At 47.6% G+C, this 19,301-nt stretch overlaps 1 protein-coding gene across 1 annotated transcript in view; it reads left to right on the top strand.

Moving 5' to 3' along the window:
• Positions 1-19,301, top strand: part of dph1 (diphthamide biosynthesis 1) — an 85,278-nt gene that overhangs the window by 54,697 nt on the left and 11,280 nt on the right. Inside the window, exons 7-9 of the mRNA XM_066695309.1 lie at positions 7,192-7,260; positions 8,547-8,703; positions 12,628-12,728. Of these exons, the coding sequence (XP_066551406.1) occupies positions 7,192-7,260; positions 8,547-8,703; positions 12,628-12,728 (327 nt within the window). The remainder of the gene's footprint in view (positions 1-7,191; positions 7,261-8,546; positions 8,704-12,627; positions 12,729-19,301) is intronic.

The raw sequence follows: 19,301 nt of genomic DNA, 5'->3' as shown, positions 1-19,301 counted from the left end.
TATTAATGGTTGGCACTTGCACAAGAGGAAAAAGAAAAACAGGCAAATTTTAGAACAGGCTTTCATCATTTACCACTTTTCTTATTCGTTATACAGCCGAGTTTGGGACGGTAGCTGCAGTAAGTACAGTGGCTGTTATGAAGCACAGGCCAATGCAAAAACTTTTAACAGGGAAAACTGGTGAAATGAGAGGAGACAGCTGTTAATAATAATAATAATAATAATAATAATAATAATAATAATAATAAGCAATTTTATAAATCGCCTTTAAAAGCAGTCATCTCAAAGCACTTACAACAAGACGAAAATGATAATACAGGGGCAGTCCACTTATGAGAAGCAAGACAGGAAGTGATGCCACAATGACTCCTGTACCGGATCAGCCTGACTACCCACATCTGGGGCATCTGAGGAAACGGAGGATTCTGCCACTGAATTGTGACCAATTAGTCAAATAAACCAATTATTGGCCATGACTGACTGAGAGCTGGGGAGGAACCTGACCCACAACGCCTCTGATACCGCTATAGCACAGATAGCACTGCTGTGGTACCGCTGCAGCTGATTGTGGGTGGGGGGTGGCGGTAGAGGTAGAAGGGAAGGCAGGGGAGGGCGGAGGGGCGAGATCACGAAAGCTGCGACTCTAAATAACGTCTGACTGTAAAGCTGTCAGCCGAATGTTTTAAATAAAAGGCTGTTTGAGTGAGATTTATTTAATGAAACTGCGGCGCTGCTCTCCCTCAGGTGCTGTAGCTATTCGCCGTGTCGTAACTCAGGGCCGTGCCGAGATTTACATAGAGGCTGCACTCTCACACACTCTCACACACACACATGAACACACACACACACACACACACACACACGCATAATGCAATACACAGCGAGGGTCTTTATGCGAGATTGTGCCAAACAGCCGTGTACAGCCGAGTTAAGTTGGCTGCGGTGCTGCGCTGATATGGCTACAGGCCGTGGCAATAGAAGAGTGATGGTGGGAGACTTTCTAAGGACACAAACTGTTGTTTAAGTGTGTTGCACAAAACAGTGTCACGCACTGAAGTCAATGCACCACTTAAGGGGAAAACTGGTATATTTATTAAGTTATTGAAAACTTAAGGGGTATTATTCAACTGAGCACTTACCTGTATATAGTGCACTTTTGTAGCATTATATATAATGTATTGAAGTATTAATGTATTGACGCATAGGTCAGCAAAATGCAGCACTAGATATACACTCACCTAAAGGATTATTAGGAACACCTGTTCAATTTCTCATTAATGCAATTATCTAACCAACCAATCACATGGCAGTTGCTTCAATGCATTTAGGGGTGTGGTCCTGGTCAAGACAATCTCCTGAACTCCAAACTGAATGTCTGAATGGGAAAGAAAGGTGATTTAAGCAATTCTGAGCGTGGCATGGTTGTTGGTGCCAGACGGGCCGGTCTGAGTATTTCACAATCTGCTCAGTTACTGGGATTTTCACGCACAACTATTTCTAGGGTTTACAAAGAATGGTGTGAAAAGGGAAAAACATCCAGTATGCGGCAGTCCTGTGGGCGAAAATGCCTTGTTGATGCTAGAGGTCAGAGGAGAATGGGCCGACTGATTCAAGCTGATAAAAGAGCAACTTTGACTGAAATAACCACTCGTTACAACCGAGGTATGCAGCAAAGCATTTGTGAAGCCACAACACGTACAACCTTGAGGCGGATGGGCTACAACAGCAGAAGACCCCACCGGGTACCACTCATCTCCACTACAAATAGGAAAAAGAGGCTACAATTTGCACAAGCTCACCAAAATTGGACAGTTGAAGACTGGAAAAATGTTGCCTGGTCTGATGAGTCTCGATTTCTGTTGAGACATTCAGATGGTAGAGTCAGAATTTGGCGTAAACAGAATGAGAACATGGATCCATCATGCCTTGTTACCACTGTGCAGGCTGGTGGTGGTGGTGTAATGGTGTGGGGGATGTTTTCTTGGCACACTTTAGGCCCCTTAGTGCCAATTGGGCATCGTTTAAATGCCACGGCCTACCTGAGCATTGTTTCTGACCATGTCCATCCCTTTATGACCACCATGTACCCATCCTCTGATGGCTACTTCCAGCAGGATAATGCACCATGTCACAAAGGTCGAATCATTTCAAATTGGTTTCTTGAACATGACAATGAGTTCACTGTACTAAACTGGCCCCCACAGTCACCAGATCTCAACCCAATAGAGCATCTTTGGGATGTGGTGGAATGGGAGCTTCGTGCCCTGGATGTGCATCCCACAAATCTCCATCAACTGCAAGATGCTATCCTATCAATATGGGCCAACATTTCTAAAGAATGCTTTCAGCACCTTGTTGAATCAGTGCCACGTAGAATTAAGGCAGTTCTGAAGGCGAAAGGGGGTCAAACACAGTATTAGTATGGTGTTCCTAATAATCCTTTAGGTGAGTGTAGGTACAACATCTGTAAAATTACCTATTTGACCTGGAACATGCGCATATAGAGAATTAAGTTAATTGAAGACAATTAGAACAAACTGTTACAATCAATCTGTGTTACCTCTTTAAACAAAGTATCTTTCGCCCCATGTCAGTTTTCATTGTGTGCCTTTGATGTAGTTGGATAATTATCACAGTATCAACTGTTTTGGAGGACAGATCATTGTGGGGACGTCTCTACAAAGACAGAGTGTGTGTGTGTGTGTCTGTCTGTGTCACACCTGTGATGTGTGCGTGTGCGCGTGTGTGCGCCTGCCTGCGTCACGGTGTTGACGTTTGATGTGTTGGAGGGAGAGGGGGGTGTGTGGAGTGGGGGGGGGCACGATCCTGCTGAGGAGAGAGAGAAGCTTGTTACACTAATGAAGCCAAGGAGCAAGGCCCAGCGGTGAGCTGCTAATTCTCTCACAGCCTGATCAATACCCTCCCAAGGGGCGCCACCATCAAAGGCCTGGGAACTGATCCTGCACTGGGCCCCTCTTACACAGCCCCCCCTGGTCCTCCAGCCGCAGTGTCTCCAAGGGGATGGGGGGGTGGGAGGTTCTCTCCTGCTCTGAACTAATCCCCCCAGGGACCCTGCCCAACTCGCCCCCATTCACTTCTCCGTTCTCTGACACCAGGGCATCTCAAACAGGCACCAGAGTCTGGATCGCTACATAATCCTGCCCCCCCATCTCTCCTTCATTTTACTACTCTAATCCCATCAGGGAGCCTGGCTGCCTAATCCGGTCCCCTTTATCTACACAGCCCCAGGGGAAGCTTTTAAATAATGACTCCAGATCTGAGCACCAGGTCCCCTCCCTTATATAAATACAATAAGGCTTATTCCTCTTTTTTTCTCTCTAAAGGTGTTTTTGTGGAACCCTACAAACACAACAGCAGCGCACATGTAACGGATATTATAAGTGGCATACAGTACATAATCCATCAGTGGTTGTGGCTGTGCCCTTTTGTGCTTGGAGTTGTGCAATCATCCTGAATGTCACAGATTCTTTCATAGACACTATAAATGTACCCATCACCAGCCAGCTTCCCCAGCCCTGGCACACACTCAGATCAAACAAAGCCATAGAGGGAGAGAGACAGACAGGGCTGTCAGGATGCATCCTATTTTTATCTCCTGCAAGATAGCTGCAGTTCATTTCAAGACCCTCAGAACTGCTGGCTCCACTTCACCGTGCTGCACCGGGTCTGCAGGAGCGACGGCGCGGCTCTGAGATCACTCCGCTGCCAGACTGCGGGGAAAATTCCTCCTGATACACAGGCCGGCGCCGGAGCTCGACTCCCTGAGAACTGAACCGCCATTTGGGTCTCGGTCAGCCTTCCCTGTCACTTGGAACCCAAGCCAAACAGTTCCCACCAACCCAGGAACACAAACAAACATAGAAAAATGCTACAGTGTAAAGTGGGACTATTTAGATATCACCTACAGTCACAGTGCACGTAAAGGGACATACAAGAGGGTCTATAGTTGGGGGTTGTGTGGTTTCAGTACTTTCAGCGAAGATGATTTCCAAAGAAGTTCTAAAGACTGTATATAATATATAATGTGTGTATGACACAGTAGTAGTATTGATATATAATAGGGCCCTTGAATACAAGGTTTACTGTAGCTCATTTAAATAATTGGCATTAACTGACGTTTCATTTTTTAGTACAGCATCATACTATAGTAATGTTATTCCCAGGCTGTAGTTTTTAATTGATTTCCAGGATAGGTAATTGACTCAAATAAAACACTGAACTGTCACACAGTGCGGCACAGCAAACAGACTCTCTTTATGAGAGTGCAGGCTGGAACTGACACCGTGGGAGCAGGTGTGTGTGTGAGCGAGAGAGAGAGAGAGAGTGAGAGAGTGTGTGTGTTTTTTTGTAAGAGTGTAAGTGTGTCTTGCCTTTCCTTTACAAGGCACTACACAGCCAGGGCTATAGTGAGCCTCAGGAGCCCTATGGCAGTCGAGAGGACACCTCTCGGCCTCAGTCAGCGGCTGCGCGGCCTGCCTTTTCTCCGTGATTTATAGCATCAATATATGGCAGACAATATGGATGCTGTAAGATCTATAAATTTTAATTAAGTGGAGACAACCCTGCCTGCTGGGGCCCAGAGCCACAGTCCGTTGCTGGGCTGGCTGGCAAGCGTTCCCATTGTCATGGAGAAGTTCTGGGATGTGGGGAGACACATGTGCCGGAGTGGGCAAGTTAAGCCTCGGGGCAGGTGTGGAAAGCTCAGGGTGGGCCCTCTAGTTCAGAAAACCTTGTCAGATGTATACAGAATCACTCTAAATAAACACCCCTCAATGGCTTAATCAGGCCTACATGTAGCAGAGGTTGGGCCTTATAGTTCAGTGCTACCGAATGTGTCCCCCTTCGCTCTGAATAAACGCCACTGTGGGATTAGCGTTGCCTTCAGATACCAGATCGGTAACAGATGCCCTCTACTTTAATAAGACACTCTTGTTAAAGGCCATAGGCATCTTTTTTTGCCCCCGCCTTGCTCAGATAAATGGTATACTTAAGAAAGAAAGCATTTAGAGAGGCAAAACATTACAAATGGGCACAAGATGGATCGAATTGAGTTTACTCCATTTCTGGATTAGCCACCACCCCCCCCATTGTAGTGGGCTGTGTTGGATGAGTGGTAGTTTTACCCTACCGAGGCAGTAGGTTTGAAAGTGGTAAACTCATGATAGGCAGACCACAATGGAGTCAGCTGGGCTGTGCCGTCTTCTACATTTTCAATCCACCCCAAATCCATCAATTAACTTAATTGGGCCTAATTATCAGTTTTAATTGTTTGATCCACTTTCCTCTCCAGGGGGCGTCAGTGTTTTATAGCCAACTGTACCTAGAATCACTTGCATATTTTTAAGGTATCAGACCTCGGAGAGAGAGTGAGAGAGAGAGAGAAAAGGGGGCAAGTATGTGGGGGGGGGGAGTTAAATGTGTCCAGCTGAGCAAATAATTGGATCAATTAAATTAATTGAGGAGCTGATGCTGGAATGAAAAGCAGAGGACCTGCGGCCCCCCCAGGACTGGCGCTCTGTCAGCACAGCGGCAGTCTGAGCCATTAGTGTGTCCTGGGCACTTTACCACAGACTGTTCTATCAGTTATTCCCCAGACAGGTTCATGTTAATGACAGGGATAGACAATGTGTGTCCAATACGCACTGTGACATTTTGGCTGCCAGCGTTGATGAAATCTAATGATCCTTCCCTCATCTCTGCCGCCACGTCAACACACACTGTGGCAAAGCTGGGGGTGTAAGGCAGCAGGATCGGGGGGGGAATGTACAGCGCCGATCACATTCCACGGCCCATTCAAAGTCCGGACCACAATTCCTTAGATAGAGCATGTCTGGGTTAATCTGGAGGAGATGAATGGCACAGTATTTCTCTGGCCATCTATCAAAATGTGTTACAGAAGTGACCCTTCTGGGGATACAGCAGCCATGAAGGCTAAGGGGAGGCCTAACTGTGAAACCCAATGTGATCAGGTTATTTTGACCCCGGGTCCGACATAAGGAGCTGGTGCCAAGTTCTGTCGGGCCGGTTTCTTCGCTAGATGACATTTTCCTACCAATATGTCATTGCGGCTGATTTGTTTTCATCGGAAACAGACGTGAATTACAGAGTATTCATTTCTGATTACCATATTTGGCACTCGGCCGGCCTCGGCAAGTGTTGGCTCCCACTGATTAACTAACGATATATCACAGTTGATCTGTTTATATCGTAAACCTGACACGTGGCCTACAAAGTATCGCGGTTAATGTTTTAAATTCCGATGACCAAATTTGGCACTTGGCACTCCTTGGCAAGTTTCCGAATTAACTACTGGTCCATCCGTAGCCAATCAAAAGACGTGAAGCATGACATACATACTGATGTGAGCGGGTGAACGCAGATATCAACAGACATGGCTAACGTGATTTGCAGAGACAAAGATCAAAGCTGTCTCTACAAATGTTTGTTTTGTGTTAATTAAATACATATGTGTGTGAGATGGCGGTAGGAGAGCATCGACACAGGCCTGTTGAACCTGGGTTGCCTCGGGAATGCTGGCGTGGAAGGGGGCCGCTGTTTGTATGTATAGATATGTATCACTGAAAATAATTATTTGCTGAATCAGTGAGCAAAAAGCAGATATTCAAATGCGTTTCTAATGTCAAGGCCTTGGCAAAACTGCAACTGAGCAAAATCGAGCATCTGTGCAGGGTGCTGAGGGGAGAGGAGGGGTGGGGGGGGTTAGGGAGATAACGGAGAGCACTAATAGTTCTCACTGAGAGATAACACGGAGCCGCCGGTGTAATTGGAACCGAGTCCTTGAGTTAAGACAAAGGAAACCTGGTAGCATCTGCCTTGGCACGCACTCCTGTAACCGCCTGGGTAAAATCATTATATAAATCACAGCAGCAGAGTCACCATTAGGAGTTGCACACAATTCCAATAGAGGAATAGCTCTCCTTGCGTGGCGTCGAGTATTTCATTAGACTGAGATCTATCAGATTGGAGTTAATAGAAGAATAATCGGTTTCTAGTGGAGTTCACAAGTCAGCCACAAGCGGGCGCTGTTCCTGAGACGAGTCCCACCGAACCCAGCTCTTATGAAAGAGCAGGGGTTGTCGTGCGGTTTACTGTTCTACCTGTAAGACATGAGCTCGCTGTGTGACGCTGTGTGCATGTGCTTCTCTACAGCTACCTGGGAGACGGACGCTTCCACCTGGAGTCGATCATGATCTCAAACCCAGACACACCTGCGTACAGGTAAGACACAAAGCATTGTATCCCAGACTCTCTCTCTCCTCTCACTGCCTTGTCCCTCCCACTTTCTCATTGCTAACTAATGCTGCCACCTAGTTCCTACTTTTGAGACAGGGCTGGTATTTAAAATTGCCCTGATCTGAAGGAAACTAACACAGACATCGACACATTAACCCCCTGCGTACATTGAGAGGTTGATTGGATTAGTTCTTACAATTAATTGACCATGTTTTTTTTAAATCAATAACTACATTGATATACTCCCCTAATCTGAACACTTTCCCCTGATCCCCCAACTAAAAAAATAAAAAAATACTGATCCCTGTTCCTGCCGCCAATCAGAGCGAGCCGAGCTGATTGATATTACGCACACGCTCTGTTCAGAGTAGCGCAATACATTAATTAGCACGAGAAACGCCAAATTAAGAATCAATTCCCACCCCCATTACTTTTAATTCGCCAAAGCGGTGTCGTGCCGAAGCATCAAAGAGTTATGAGCCCATGGTGACAACCCCAGCTCTAACGACTAGTGCTTCCACGGTGCACCCCCCATCCCCCCCTCCCGCCGTATCTTGCTGAGTTATGCAGTTTTGTATGCGCAGCCTGCAGTGCATGGTACGCTGTCAGATTTTCAGTGCCAGTTGATTAGCAGTGTGCGTGTGTATTAGTGCGTCCATGGTGCGTCTCACTTCAGCGCCTCTGTCAGCGAAAGTGTGCCAGTTCATTCATAGAGAGAGAGAGTGTGTGTGTGTGTGTGTATATAGCATAAAATTCACAAACTGAGTATCGGTGCACTGACAACGTGATGCATTTGCCTGTGTCTGTGTCTGTGTGTGTGTGTGTGTGTGTGTGTCTGTGTCGTCACTGGACTGGCAGTGTGGGTATCAGTGCATGGACAGACAGCAGTCAGTGTGTGTGCGTCTGCCTCTGCGTGCCGTTTGATGACAGACTGCACATCAGTACATTGATAGACTGCATATGTACTTCAGCTGCATATAGTTTATAAGTCTTAACAGACTGTGCAAATCCTCACTCTAGTTCAGTGTGTATCAGTGCTCTGACAGAGTGTGCAGTGCATTGACAGACTGCATCAGTGTTGTGTGTGTGTCCTGGGTTGTTAACTGTTTGTGTGTGTGTGTGTGTGTGTACATAATGGTTAAAAGGGGGTGTGTGTACAGGGTTTTTAACTGTATGTCTTCCTGGGTTCCTAAATGTGTTTGTGTGTGTGTGTCCCTAGTTGTTAACTGATTGTGTGTGTCCTGGGTTGTTAACTGTGTGTGTTTGTCCAGGTATGACCCGTACAGTAAGGTGTTCTCACGGGAGCACTATGACCACGCTGAGATGCGGGCAGTTCGGAAGCGGGCCATCGAGACGGCACAACGCGCACGCCGCTGGGGGCTGGTCCTGGGCACGCTGGGCAGGCAGGGCAGCCCCAAGATCCTGGAGGTGAGCCCCAGGCACACATCTCTCTGTCCTCTCCTCTCCCATCCTCCCTCTCTCCTATCTTTCTTCCCCTCCATTATTTCCCCACACCCTCCTTCTCTTCTTTTCTTCTTTCTCCCAGCCCTGCCTCTCTCCTCTCCTCTCCCTTTCTCTCTGCCTACCCTCCTTCCCTCTCACCTTCTCTCCCCCTAACGTCACTCTCCCTCTCTCCATCTCCCCCTCTTTCTCTCTCTCTCTCCCTCTCCCATCTCCTTCCCGCTCGCTCCTCCCTCTCTCCTCTCTGCTGTCCTCTGCCTTTTCCTCTCCCTCCCGCTCTCTCCATTCCCCATTCTCCCTCTCCCCCTTGCCCCCTTTGCTCTTCCTCCCTCTCTCCTGAAAAACACAGCACCAGCTGACCCACGGGGCTCTATTACACCGTCCGTCACTGTTGCAGGCAATTAACTGATATCTAATTAGTTGCATCTTCGTCAAAGGGACACAGCTCATTAAGCCCAGGTGTGAATAATTGACGAACATGGGAAGAGTGGAGAGGGGGGTGGAGGGTTAGTGACTCTCAACCTGCTCCGTGGAGCTGAAAATGAGGCCCTGCTGCACGATAATATCCTACCAACTGGTGGAAGGACAGGTCTGTAGTGATGGAGAAAAGGGAAGGGGAATCTAATACTGCGATATACTGTAAACGCTGTGTTGGGGCATCCTCCCTTTTGTGCTAGGTGTTACTTCCCTCTATTTGGAAAGCCCTGTGCTCTGAGATCCACCAGTGGGAGAGTCCGTGCTTGATTTGTTTCATGTCTCAAGTGATTATTATGTCAATTTATTTATTTATTTCTCAATACCCGCCTGCCTCCCAGCGCTCTTGATGCCACAAACCAGGCCTAAGAATTATGGGTTTTTGACCCTGTCTTTCTCTGTGAAGCCAAGAGCAATTTTGCCAACAAAATGACAAAACACACAGCAACTTGTCTGGAACTGTCAGCAACTGTAGGAGCACACGAAAAAATATCTAAAGGCAATTTAAAGAGCAAGAATTGTGTTGTACCTCCCTTGATGTTGCTGTGGCAGTTTAAGTAAGATATTCCTTCCCATCGCTAACCTCCGGAAATGTCTCTCTCGCTGTTTTTAAAGACGTCCTCACTCGTGCTTTGTAATATACCAGAAGAAGCAGATGTATTGAGTGTAATAACAAATACAACTGGTCCTTTGGATTTTCCCTCTGCTTTAATTTTGGGTGCTATTGTAAGCCCTTTGTTAACACTATGAGTGAGCATGCAGACACAAACCGAATAAACCCCGCTCCTCCTTGCAAACTGACCTGTTCCCTGGCCTTCTTCCCTGCCTCCAGATGCTCTCATGGTCGGATTTATGGAAGCAGGCCGGGACAAAAATGCAACTCCCATTTTTTGTTTGGTTTGTTTCTTCTTAAAGTGATAAGGGACTTTTTGACCTGACTTTATAATCTTGATTGTAACAGAACTACCCTGATGTATTTTTGCTGCCTTTCTACTGCGAGAGGACCATTCTGCTGTACTTTTATTATAGCTGCCAGTACTGAAACATTAAAAAGGAGAGATGATATGCCTAACCTAAAGATGAAGAATCTGATTTGATTAACGAATCTGGAAGAGAAGGAAAAAAAACAAAACCCTTTTAATAGTTCCAGTTAAACCAACCACTGGCACAGAGATGGAGACGAGAAACGGACTTAATTGACTCCCTTGATGTAGCGCATTGATTGATGCATTGCAGTGGCTTCGGCCGGGCGGGTGTGGTCTACTGTGACCATGGTGGTCTGACTCTATCCTGGAAGAGAGACGGGGAGGGAGAAGAGGAGTGGGGGGCCTTCTTCCTGGCAGGTTAGGGGAGGAGGGGGCGGGGGTTAGAGAGAAGGAGGCACGGAGCACTGGGTAATGACTCCAGCCGCCACTCTGTTGTAATCCCCCCCAATAATTCAGCCAGAGCAATCATCGATTTGTCTCGCAGTCCAGCTGGCAGCCGGCGGGACGCGGGTTGAGATTTATATTCCGTTAAAGCTTCTGTCAGCATGGCGACCATGGGCCTGGATTAACCCTTCCCCTGCTGGCTAGGTAAATGTCTTTACACGGAGGGTTGCAGGAGTCTGGAACAAGTTAGCCGGTCAGTGTCGCAGAAGCAGCGCTGTCTGGACTGTATGGTTTTAACAGGTCAACAGGCCACTACTATCACTGCAATCAGTTATCAGCCTGCTTGTCAGACAGCAAAGATTAATAAAAGTAACTGTCACCTGATTGACTAACCTTGAAAGATCTGACGGCTGCTGTAATCCACAGGACAAATCGATGCAGAAACCCAGTCGGTGGCTTCACAAATGACAGCTCAGATCCATTTTGCACAAGTCTACCCTCTGCTGCTGACCTTTCCAATGCACAGATATCTGGTCTGTTTAACCTGCCCTGCGGCCCCTGTTCGTATGTCTTGCTGCTTCTGTGTCTCCCAGCAGCGTCTCTGTCTCTCGCTCTTCTACTTGGATCCCTCTCTGGTGTTTGTTTGTAGTTTTGAAAAGGGGGATTTTCTTTGTTCTTCGGTTTTTGATCAAGGATTTTTGTCGCCAAGCGTGATCAAGTGTCTCACTTGAAAATAGGTTGTTTTGTTTTTTTGTTTGTTTTTTCATTTTTGTTTTTGCGTGTTTGCTTTTCAGAACCAAAAAAAAAAAAAAAGATCAGGAGGGATAAAATTCGATACGCCAAGTCTTTGAGGTAAAGGGGCTTTGTAGGCCCAGTATAGCACAGTGCAGCACAGTATAGATTTGAATAGGCCTGGATGAATTGAAAGATTGAAAGATAGATAGACAGAGGCACAATTGATCTTTGACCCAGATCGGGTTTCGAAGTGCGTATATATATGGCAGTCTGTCTGCGTCTCATACCACCCACGCAGACTGACAGGAGCAATGAAATTCTAGCAGAGTTCCCCTTAAGTCTGCAACAGTGCAAACTTCAAAAAACTGTTCTGCTCTCATATGCGTACACTTGCGACCCTGAATACATCAACACACTGCAGCCAGCCGAGTCATTCTGCAGCTACAGACTCCTGATCTCCTTTCTCTTCCGTGCTTCCCCTCACTGCTTCTATAGCGACCGGTGTCAGCTCTTCCCGCCGCAGCGAGGCCGGCTACCCTCTCTCTGCCGCTCTCCCGCTGACTGACTGACAGAGGCCGCGCTCTCGCTGGTGCGGTGTCAGCCTCGTTTAGCAGAGACCCAATTAGTGAGCTCTGCCTTCTGTAGTCTGTTGCAGATCCTCAGTACATTTGAAGAAGAAAAGAAAACTGTTTTAAATGCATAATGAGCCGCTGTAGCTTCCAGATTACAGCTATTGCCCCCTATTACCACTGATGTGTCCCGGCTCTCGGCGCGTGGTTCTCAACCCCCCCACCTCCCGCTGCCTGCCCTGGTAATCCAGAAGGACCCTCTGTCGAGTTAGCTTTTCCTTTCACTTTTGATTGGGTGACTGTCTGACCACCTCCACTTCCTTTCAAAACAGGAAATGTATTGCCACATTAGAATATGTGTATATTGCAGACATGTTTAGCTGAACATATGCAGGATTCTATTTATAAATGTATTTTGTTCTATTTTTGACTTTTAATTGGATAGATTTTTTTATTTGATATTTTGCAATGAACTTATTAATTTCTTTGCACATGGGCTGAACCCACACACACATGCACACAGGCACGGGAATTCTCACAGTTGCAAAAACACCAAGCACAAAAGGGAGAAGGCACGATCACAGCATTATCCGGTTGGCCTGGTGAATTCTGCACAGCCTGATGCAGAGGGTCACTGAGTAGGCTGATTTTTATAATGCCAAAACACTGAAGCATTTGATTGGGTGTTGTTCTTTCGGTGGCATTGAATATTTCTCTCTCTCTACCCCCCCTCCCTCTCTCAGCACCTGGAGTCTCGGCTGCAGGCCCTGGGTCTGCCATTTGTCAGGGTGCTGCTGTCAGAGATCTTCCCCAGCAAGCTGGACCTGATGGAGGATGTTGACGCGTGAGTCTGCAGCCCCTTGATGTACAGCTACACATGCATCGAGCACTGCCTAATCTCACATACATACCCTGAACACACACAGACTCTACCTGCACCCTGAACACACACACACTGACACACACACACACAGATGCACACACAGAGAGTACATTAATCAATTACCCCCCCACACGCAGACCCAGTCCACTGATCACACACATAGTTAGCTTCCCTGGTTCCCTTGCTTCCACCCCACTGTGCTGATTTAATCAATACAGCCCCCTGCAGCTGCTATTCAATGTCAAGTGTCAATCACTTCAGTCAGTGTCACTCTGCAGCCTTCCCAGGAAACACGATCTGACTAATTGCAATGGACTGAAATCAAGCGGGCCTGTATATGGAAACACGGGCATCTCTTCTGAGCGGTGTGTGCTTACGTGATGGTACAAATGACTGGAGAGAGACTAACAACAAGCCCCAACTACTAGCCCCTATCTGAGAATTATGGGTAATGGCAAGTCAACAATCCGAAATTGAAAACCTTCAGGTGGTTGACAGAATCAGTACAACACATTCCTGTTTGTTGTAGAAGGGTGAGGGAGAAATACCTTTACCTTGATTCGACAAAAACATACAAAAAATCCCCAAAAGTTTGACTAGCCTGTTATAGATCAGTGTGAGAGAGCCATTGTCTGTTTATCGATGTGACTGCACTAACCGCACAGCACTTAGCAGCTGGCACAGACACAGTGCTGGCGACATGCAGAACAGGGACAGAGTGAGGAGAGCTCCACCACTGCCCTGCCAGGACCCCACATGCTTACGGCTGCCTAGTTAGCAGGAAGTCTCCAGACAGCAGCACAGAATCTAATCGGGCGATCGATTGGTGTGTGTACAGACCCCCCCCACGCTTACAGAGCAACAGAGAGGGGGAAGGATGCTTATAAAATACAAATTGTGTTATTCTCAGAGTAGAGTGTATTAAAGAGTGCGCAGTCAGGACTTCCACTACACTACAGCCCCTGTATCCTGGCTCTAGCTGTTTTCCAAACCCAGCTCTCCTATTGGTGGGTTTGACCCAGACTTCCCAGGTTGGGCAGCACACATTTGGCCAGGGTGGGATGGGCAGAAGTCATCTGTGCCTTCTTCAGTTTATCACACACCAACGCCTCGCTTTATTTTCTTTGGGGTGCCGCTGTTTCAGTGTCGGAGGTCTTGGCAGTATGGGTTGCATTCTGGGTACGCACTGTGAACAAGACTAGATGGCAACTTTTCATGCCTCTGGAAAAAACGGGGAGTGGTGGGACCAGTTGACAAACTTTTTGGAAAAAGATATAAAGAAAATAAGCCTGCTATCTCTCCCCTCCCTCCCTGCTTCTGTTATTAAGAACGATCAGTTCCATTGCCAAGAACATAAAGGCCGTTTGAAGCCAAAGACAAACAATCTCCTTCCTTGATGTCTGGGGTGAAAGTGGGATTTCACATCTGAGGGAAGCGAACACACAGTGGCTCCCCCGGCGAGAATGAAAAAGCCATCGGCCCTCATCTTTCATCTCCTCGTCGAACTCTGGGTGACATTGGCGTGCTGGCATCAAGTGGGGCGAGGGGACGAGTGTGCCCACTGTTTGAATGAGAGTGGAGGACAGGGGCTGTGAGACAGAAGACTGCAATCCTCTCAGAGATGATCTGGGAGGACGGTGGGGTGGTGAGTTCTCAATTAGCAGCCAGCCATGTCTTGTTGGTTCTCTCGAGTGCGTACTCTGCCGACACTCTCAGTCCCGGGGGGATTATTGTACGACACCGTGTCAGTGTCAGCCACGTTGACGATACACACACACTGAGGCCTGACGCTCTGAGAGGCCTGACAGCTACATACCAACCGCCACCTCCTGTGCGGCTAATGAGGCAGCCGGTCACACGCGCCATCCCGACAGGTGAGGTCTGACTCTCAGCCATCGGGGGGTTTTACACACTCCAGAGCTTAAACATGGCAGCAAATCGATCCGCAACCTTGCTTTTACTGGCAGGACGCCCTTGTCTGCACACGCACTGCCACTCACCACACACAAACACACACACGCACACTCACATCCACTGCCACACACCCCCTTCTCCTTGCAATTACATCCCCCCAAATTGCCCAACTCTAACCCTAAACCACAACCCTCTCCCTTCCCCCACCTGTTTGATCTTTCACTGTGGCTTATCTGCTGTCTGCTGAGCCACTAAGGAGCTTTTTATCAGAACGCTCCTGGACTGAGATCAATACTGCTAGACTTCCCCTCTCTCTCTTTCTCTCTCCTCTCAGTAACTTTCTCTATTCAAGTCCCTCCATCCACCTCTCTCTGCCTATGAGTTGTAAGTAGGCACACTTGATGAAATCATCAGGACCTATAGAGCTCATGTGGGTACTTCATCCACAGACTGTGTTGGTGACTGCTCCGTTTTGTGCTGGAGTTGTCTTGTACAAGCTGGCTACCAGTGGCTGTTCTGCTTGTTCTTCATTTTAGTACAACACCACAAAAGATTCCAAAGGAACAAAAACCAACAAAGATACATACTCAAACACATGCATTTACAAGGCGGGGGGGAGCATGCACCAGATGTTTTTGTTTTTTTACAGCTGTGCCACTTGCTAGCAACACTCGGCCTACTTCGCTGCTACCATTGTCGCCTATCGATCTATCTGTGTCTCCGGCTACGACTGTTCTTACTGGTAACCTGAGGCTGCTGTGCTGTGTATTGCCGTGGCCAGCCTTGCCTTATTCCTATCCCTGTATTTAGTCATGCTCCCTCTGCAGCTGCCCCTCCTGCGATCTGTGACACCGCAGCAGCTCCTATCACCCACCACTAGGTTATCACAGTGGTTCCGGATACGGTTTTGCATTATTGTAGTTATTTTTAAAAATATTTGTAATACCACACAACCGCCCTCTTATACCATCGAAAACCCTAGACTTTTTTTATTTTTTGTATTTATAAATCATGCTAACAGCCCCAGAAAAGTACCAACACCATTAACCTTGTAATCCTCCTGGAGAACACAGTGCCTCGCGCCATATTTCAAAAGTGTGTTTATTTAATAAGCACTGTAATTAAGACCCCCCCCCACCCCACATACTTAATTAATCTGCACGGTAACAGGACAGCCTCCCAGGGTGCGAAGTTAATGTAGTGCAATGTTGAAGCCCCTCTGAGTGTCAAAAGAACCTTTACACTTGGTTCTTTTGGGCTTCTTTTTTTTCCCTTTTCCTCCAGAAACCCAAAAACCAATTTGCCTTTCAGAGTCTGTGTTAATAGACGCCAAGCAAGATCTTAAGAGCTGGGTCTCAGTTGGATTCGGGCTTTGGGACCATGTACGAATAGTGTTCCTGTAGCGTGAATGTGTGAAAGGCTGCTGTTTTGCCAAATCTCTTGTTTTAATCGGCACGTTTCCATGGGTCAAGCTCAATTACAACACGTTCTGCCCGTTATGGACCACGTGGGTTGGCTGTATTTCTTTAGGGACTGTAAGGCTCTGCTTTTGTGCCGCGGTTTGCTCTCAGTAACAGCGACAGTACGAACTGCGAGCGAAGCGGTGAGAAAAATGCCATTGCCAAACCTCGGAACACATAGTGGCACTAAACACAAAGGGGAATGAAGGAAAAAAACTACCTCGGCACATATCAGTGTCATTTTTATTCAGTTTTTTCAATTGTAATTGTTGCACAGCAGTTTCCCCGTTGATTCAGAGAGCTACAGCAAGCACGACTGAAACTGTCAATTACAAGCAGCCAAGGTGAACTAGCGTGTTTGTATTTATGCTTTCAACTGAAAAGTGAATGGGAAATGACCCCGGTATGCTAGAATCGAACTTGGACCAGATATAATGTTACAGTAGAATATCTGTGTTGAGCCACTCTGGACAACATTGTTACAGCCAGCATTGATGGAATTTCATGCCGAGGAGTCCCCATATCTCTACCAGCACCGTACGTGCCCCGCCACCGAGCTGGGAGCGGAGCCAGCCGGCTCGATGACAATATTAAAGACTCGCACAGTGTCCGGCAATACACCCTGCGCCCTGAGCTTTTCCTTAGCCCTGTATCTGAAGGATTGCAACATTGGGCCCTGGGAAAACCGTTTTGACAACCTGTATATCTGGCTGTAGTCCTTCAGTAATATATATGCCTTCAGGAATATATTGCAGATACACTGGCGATCAGTAGGAGATGAATTTGTTAGAAAATCGCATTACGGCGTATCGTTTCTGCTGATTCATCCAGTGAAGGTACATACTGGCCCCCTCCTTATGACCAGTACTCTGTAGCATGGTTGAGTGTGGGTCTGTAATTGTGTTTGTGAGGATGTGTGTGTGTGTATGCAATTGTGTGCGTTTGCTGCCCATCTCTGTACCTCCATCTGTAGCATTACTCCCAGAGTCCAGTCTCAGTGTCTGGCAGTGCTAGCGTAATTAACAGTTGCCAGTGGGCAGTACATGGTGCCCATTATGATATAGATATATAAGCATCAGTATCTTTGCTTGCTATCTCTCTCTCTCTCTCTCTCTCTCTCTCTCTCTCTGCCATAATTTCAGTGAGGAATGTCTATGATAGTCCATTGGAGAGTGTGGAAAATGGGGATTGTTATATTACTGACTACACAGGAAGGCCTTTGCTTAGAGGGCAGGTTGGGTTCTTCTGGCCAAACGGTGCTGGTTGCAGTCTGGGGCTGCGTCATAGCCCACTGGGCCCAGGAATTCCCCAGGGGGGGGCAGCGCACAGTTGGCCCAGCACTGGCCGTCTGCGGTGGGTTCAGAGCATGTGCGTTTGCATTGCCTGCGTGATCCATCTGCTCAGTACGTGTGTCCCACCGACCAGTACTGATTTGTGGTCATTAATTGGCCATGGTGTTCAGCATGGTGCCAGCGCATTTTCCATTCCAGGCACAGGCTGCGTGTGTGTGTCTGTGCCGGCAGGGGGTGGGGGGGGCGAACATTAGGGTTCTCTAGGGAATCTTTGGTAACTGTGATCCTCATACACCGATACACTGTGTGCGATTGCATGCATTTGTGTGTGTGTGTGTGTGCGTGCGTCTGTGTGTGTGCGTGCGTGCGTCTGTGTGTGTGTGTGTGCGTGCGTGCGTCTGTGTATGTGTGTGCGTGCGTGCGTCTGTGTGTGTGTGCGTGCGTGCATCTGTGTGTGTGTGTGTGCGTGCGTCTGTGTGTGTGTGTGTGTGTGCTTGTGTCTGTGTGTGTGTGTGTGCGTGCGTGCGTCTGTGTGTGTGTGTGTGTGTGTGTGTGTGTGTGTGTGTGTGTGTGTGTGTGTGTGTGTGTGTGTGTGTGCGTGCGTGCGTGCGTGCGTGCGTGCGTGCGTGCGTCTGTGTGTTATACTGCCTGTCCCAGCTGTAGTCGTTCTCTCTCTCGTTTGTTTTTTGGTTTTTCTAAAGTGATGTTTGAATGTGATCTTGTAAACAAGGGCAGGTTTTCATTCTGTTACTACGAATATCCCTCATTGATGCACAGAAGAAACTGACTGATAACTGATACACACGCCAACTGTGCTGGCTGGGTGGTTCCTCAGGTCTCAAAAGCATTGTGTTCATAGCACCATGGTTTGAGCCGTTTTAGCCATGCCCAGGCGATTACGAAATTTACATTAGGTGGTGGAAATGTCTTAATTATCAAGCGGAACTGATGGACAGTGGATAAAATCTTCGAGGACTGAGGGATGCAGCTGTTAAGTCATCAAGAAAACAAAGATGACACACGCCTGTCTTCTGATAGGGAAGACTTTCGTTCCCCCCCCCCTCTCTGAATGCAGAGTTGAGGCTGTGTCTATGGAGACCAGTCGGCTTTCTGTCTATACATATTATTCACAGCTGAGTTCGTCTGTAAGGGGAGAGGGGTGTCAGCGCGCTGCACAGCGACCGCGGCACTCCTGTGGGACACATTCCAATACAAGCACTCCCCACTAAATCGTCTGCTCGGGCAGAGAGGAAATCGAGACGGAAATGCAGCCAGCTCCTGACAACAGCCCGCATTATGCAATCGCAGTGTTATTATGTTTTGTTTGTCTAGCACCTTTTGCGCGAGGTTGAAGTGCGAGATCATTACCGACACAGAATGCAGTGGGAATTGTGAATTAAAAGTTTTTTTGTTTTGTTTTGTTCTTTAATTATCAATTATTTTTGCCCTTTGCAAAATGGAATCACCACTTCGTCAACTCAACCCACCACTACCACTCGGTTCAGGACGAGAATACAGATGAGAGGGGGGACAGAAAGTAGCCATCTGTTATTTTTTATAGTGCTTACCCAGCATGCCCCACAGCCATCCGCTATTACACTAATTAGAGGATCGGATGTAGCTGGAACCTCTGAATATGGCGGTACCCCAAAGAAGGCAAAGAGAGGCGTTGGTGTGCGATAAACAGAGGTTGGCCCAGCTGACTTCTGCCCATCCCGCACTGGCCAATTGCGTGCTGCCCACACTGGGAACTGCTGGTCAACCCACCAATAGGAGATCTGGGATATGACAGCAGCTGTAGGACTTATCTTATAGGAGAGCTGAGGCTTTTCCTGGATGCTCTGCTTGTAAGCCCCCTTGTAAATCTT

The sequence above is a fragment of the Amia ocellicauda genome, chromosome 22 (assembly GCF_036373705.1).
Source record: "Amia ocellicauda isolate fAmiCal2 chromosome 22, fAmiCal2.hap1, whole genome shotgun sequence".
NCBI classification, from domain to species: Eukaryota; Metazoa; Chordata; class Actinopteri; order Amiiformes; family Amiidae; genus Amia; species Amia ocellicauda.
The sequence above is the reverse complement of the archived record's forward strand: the minus strand, read 5'-3'. Positions and strand labels throughout refer to the sequence as shown.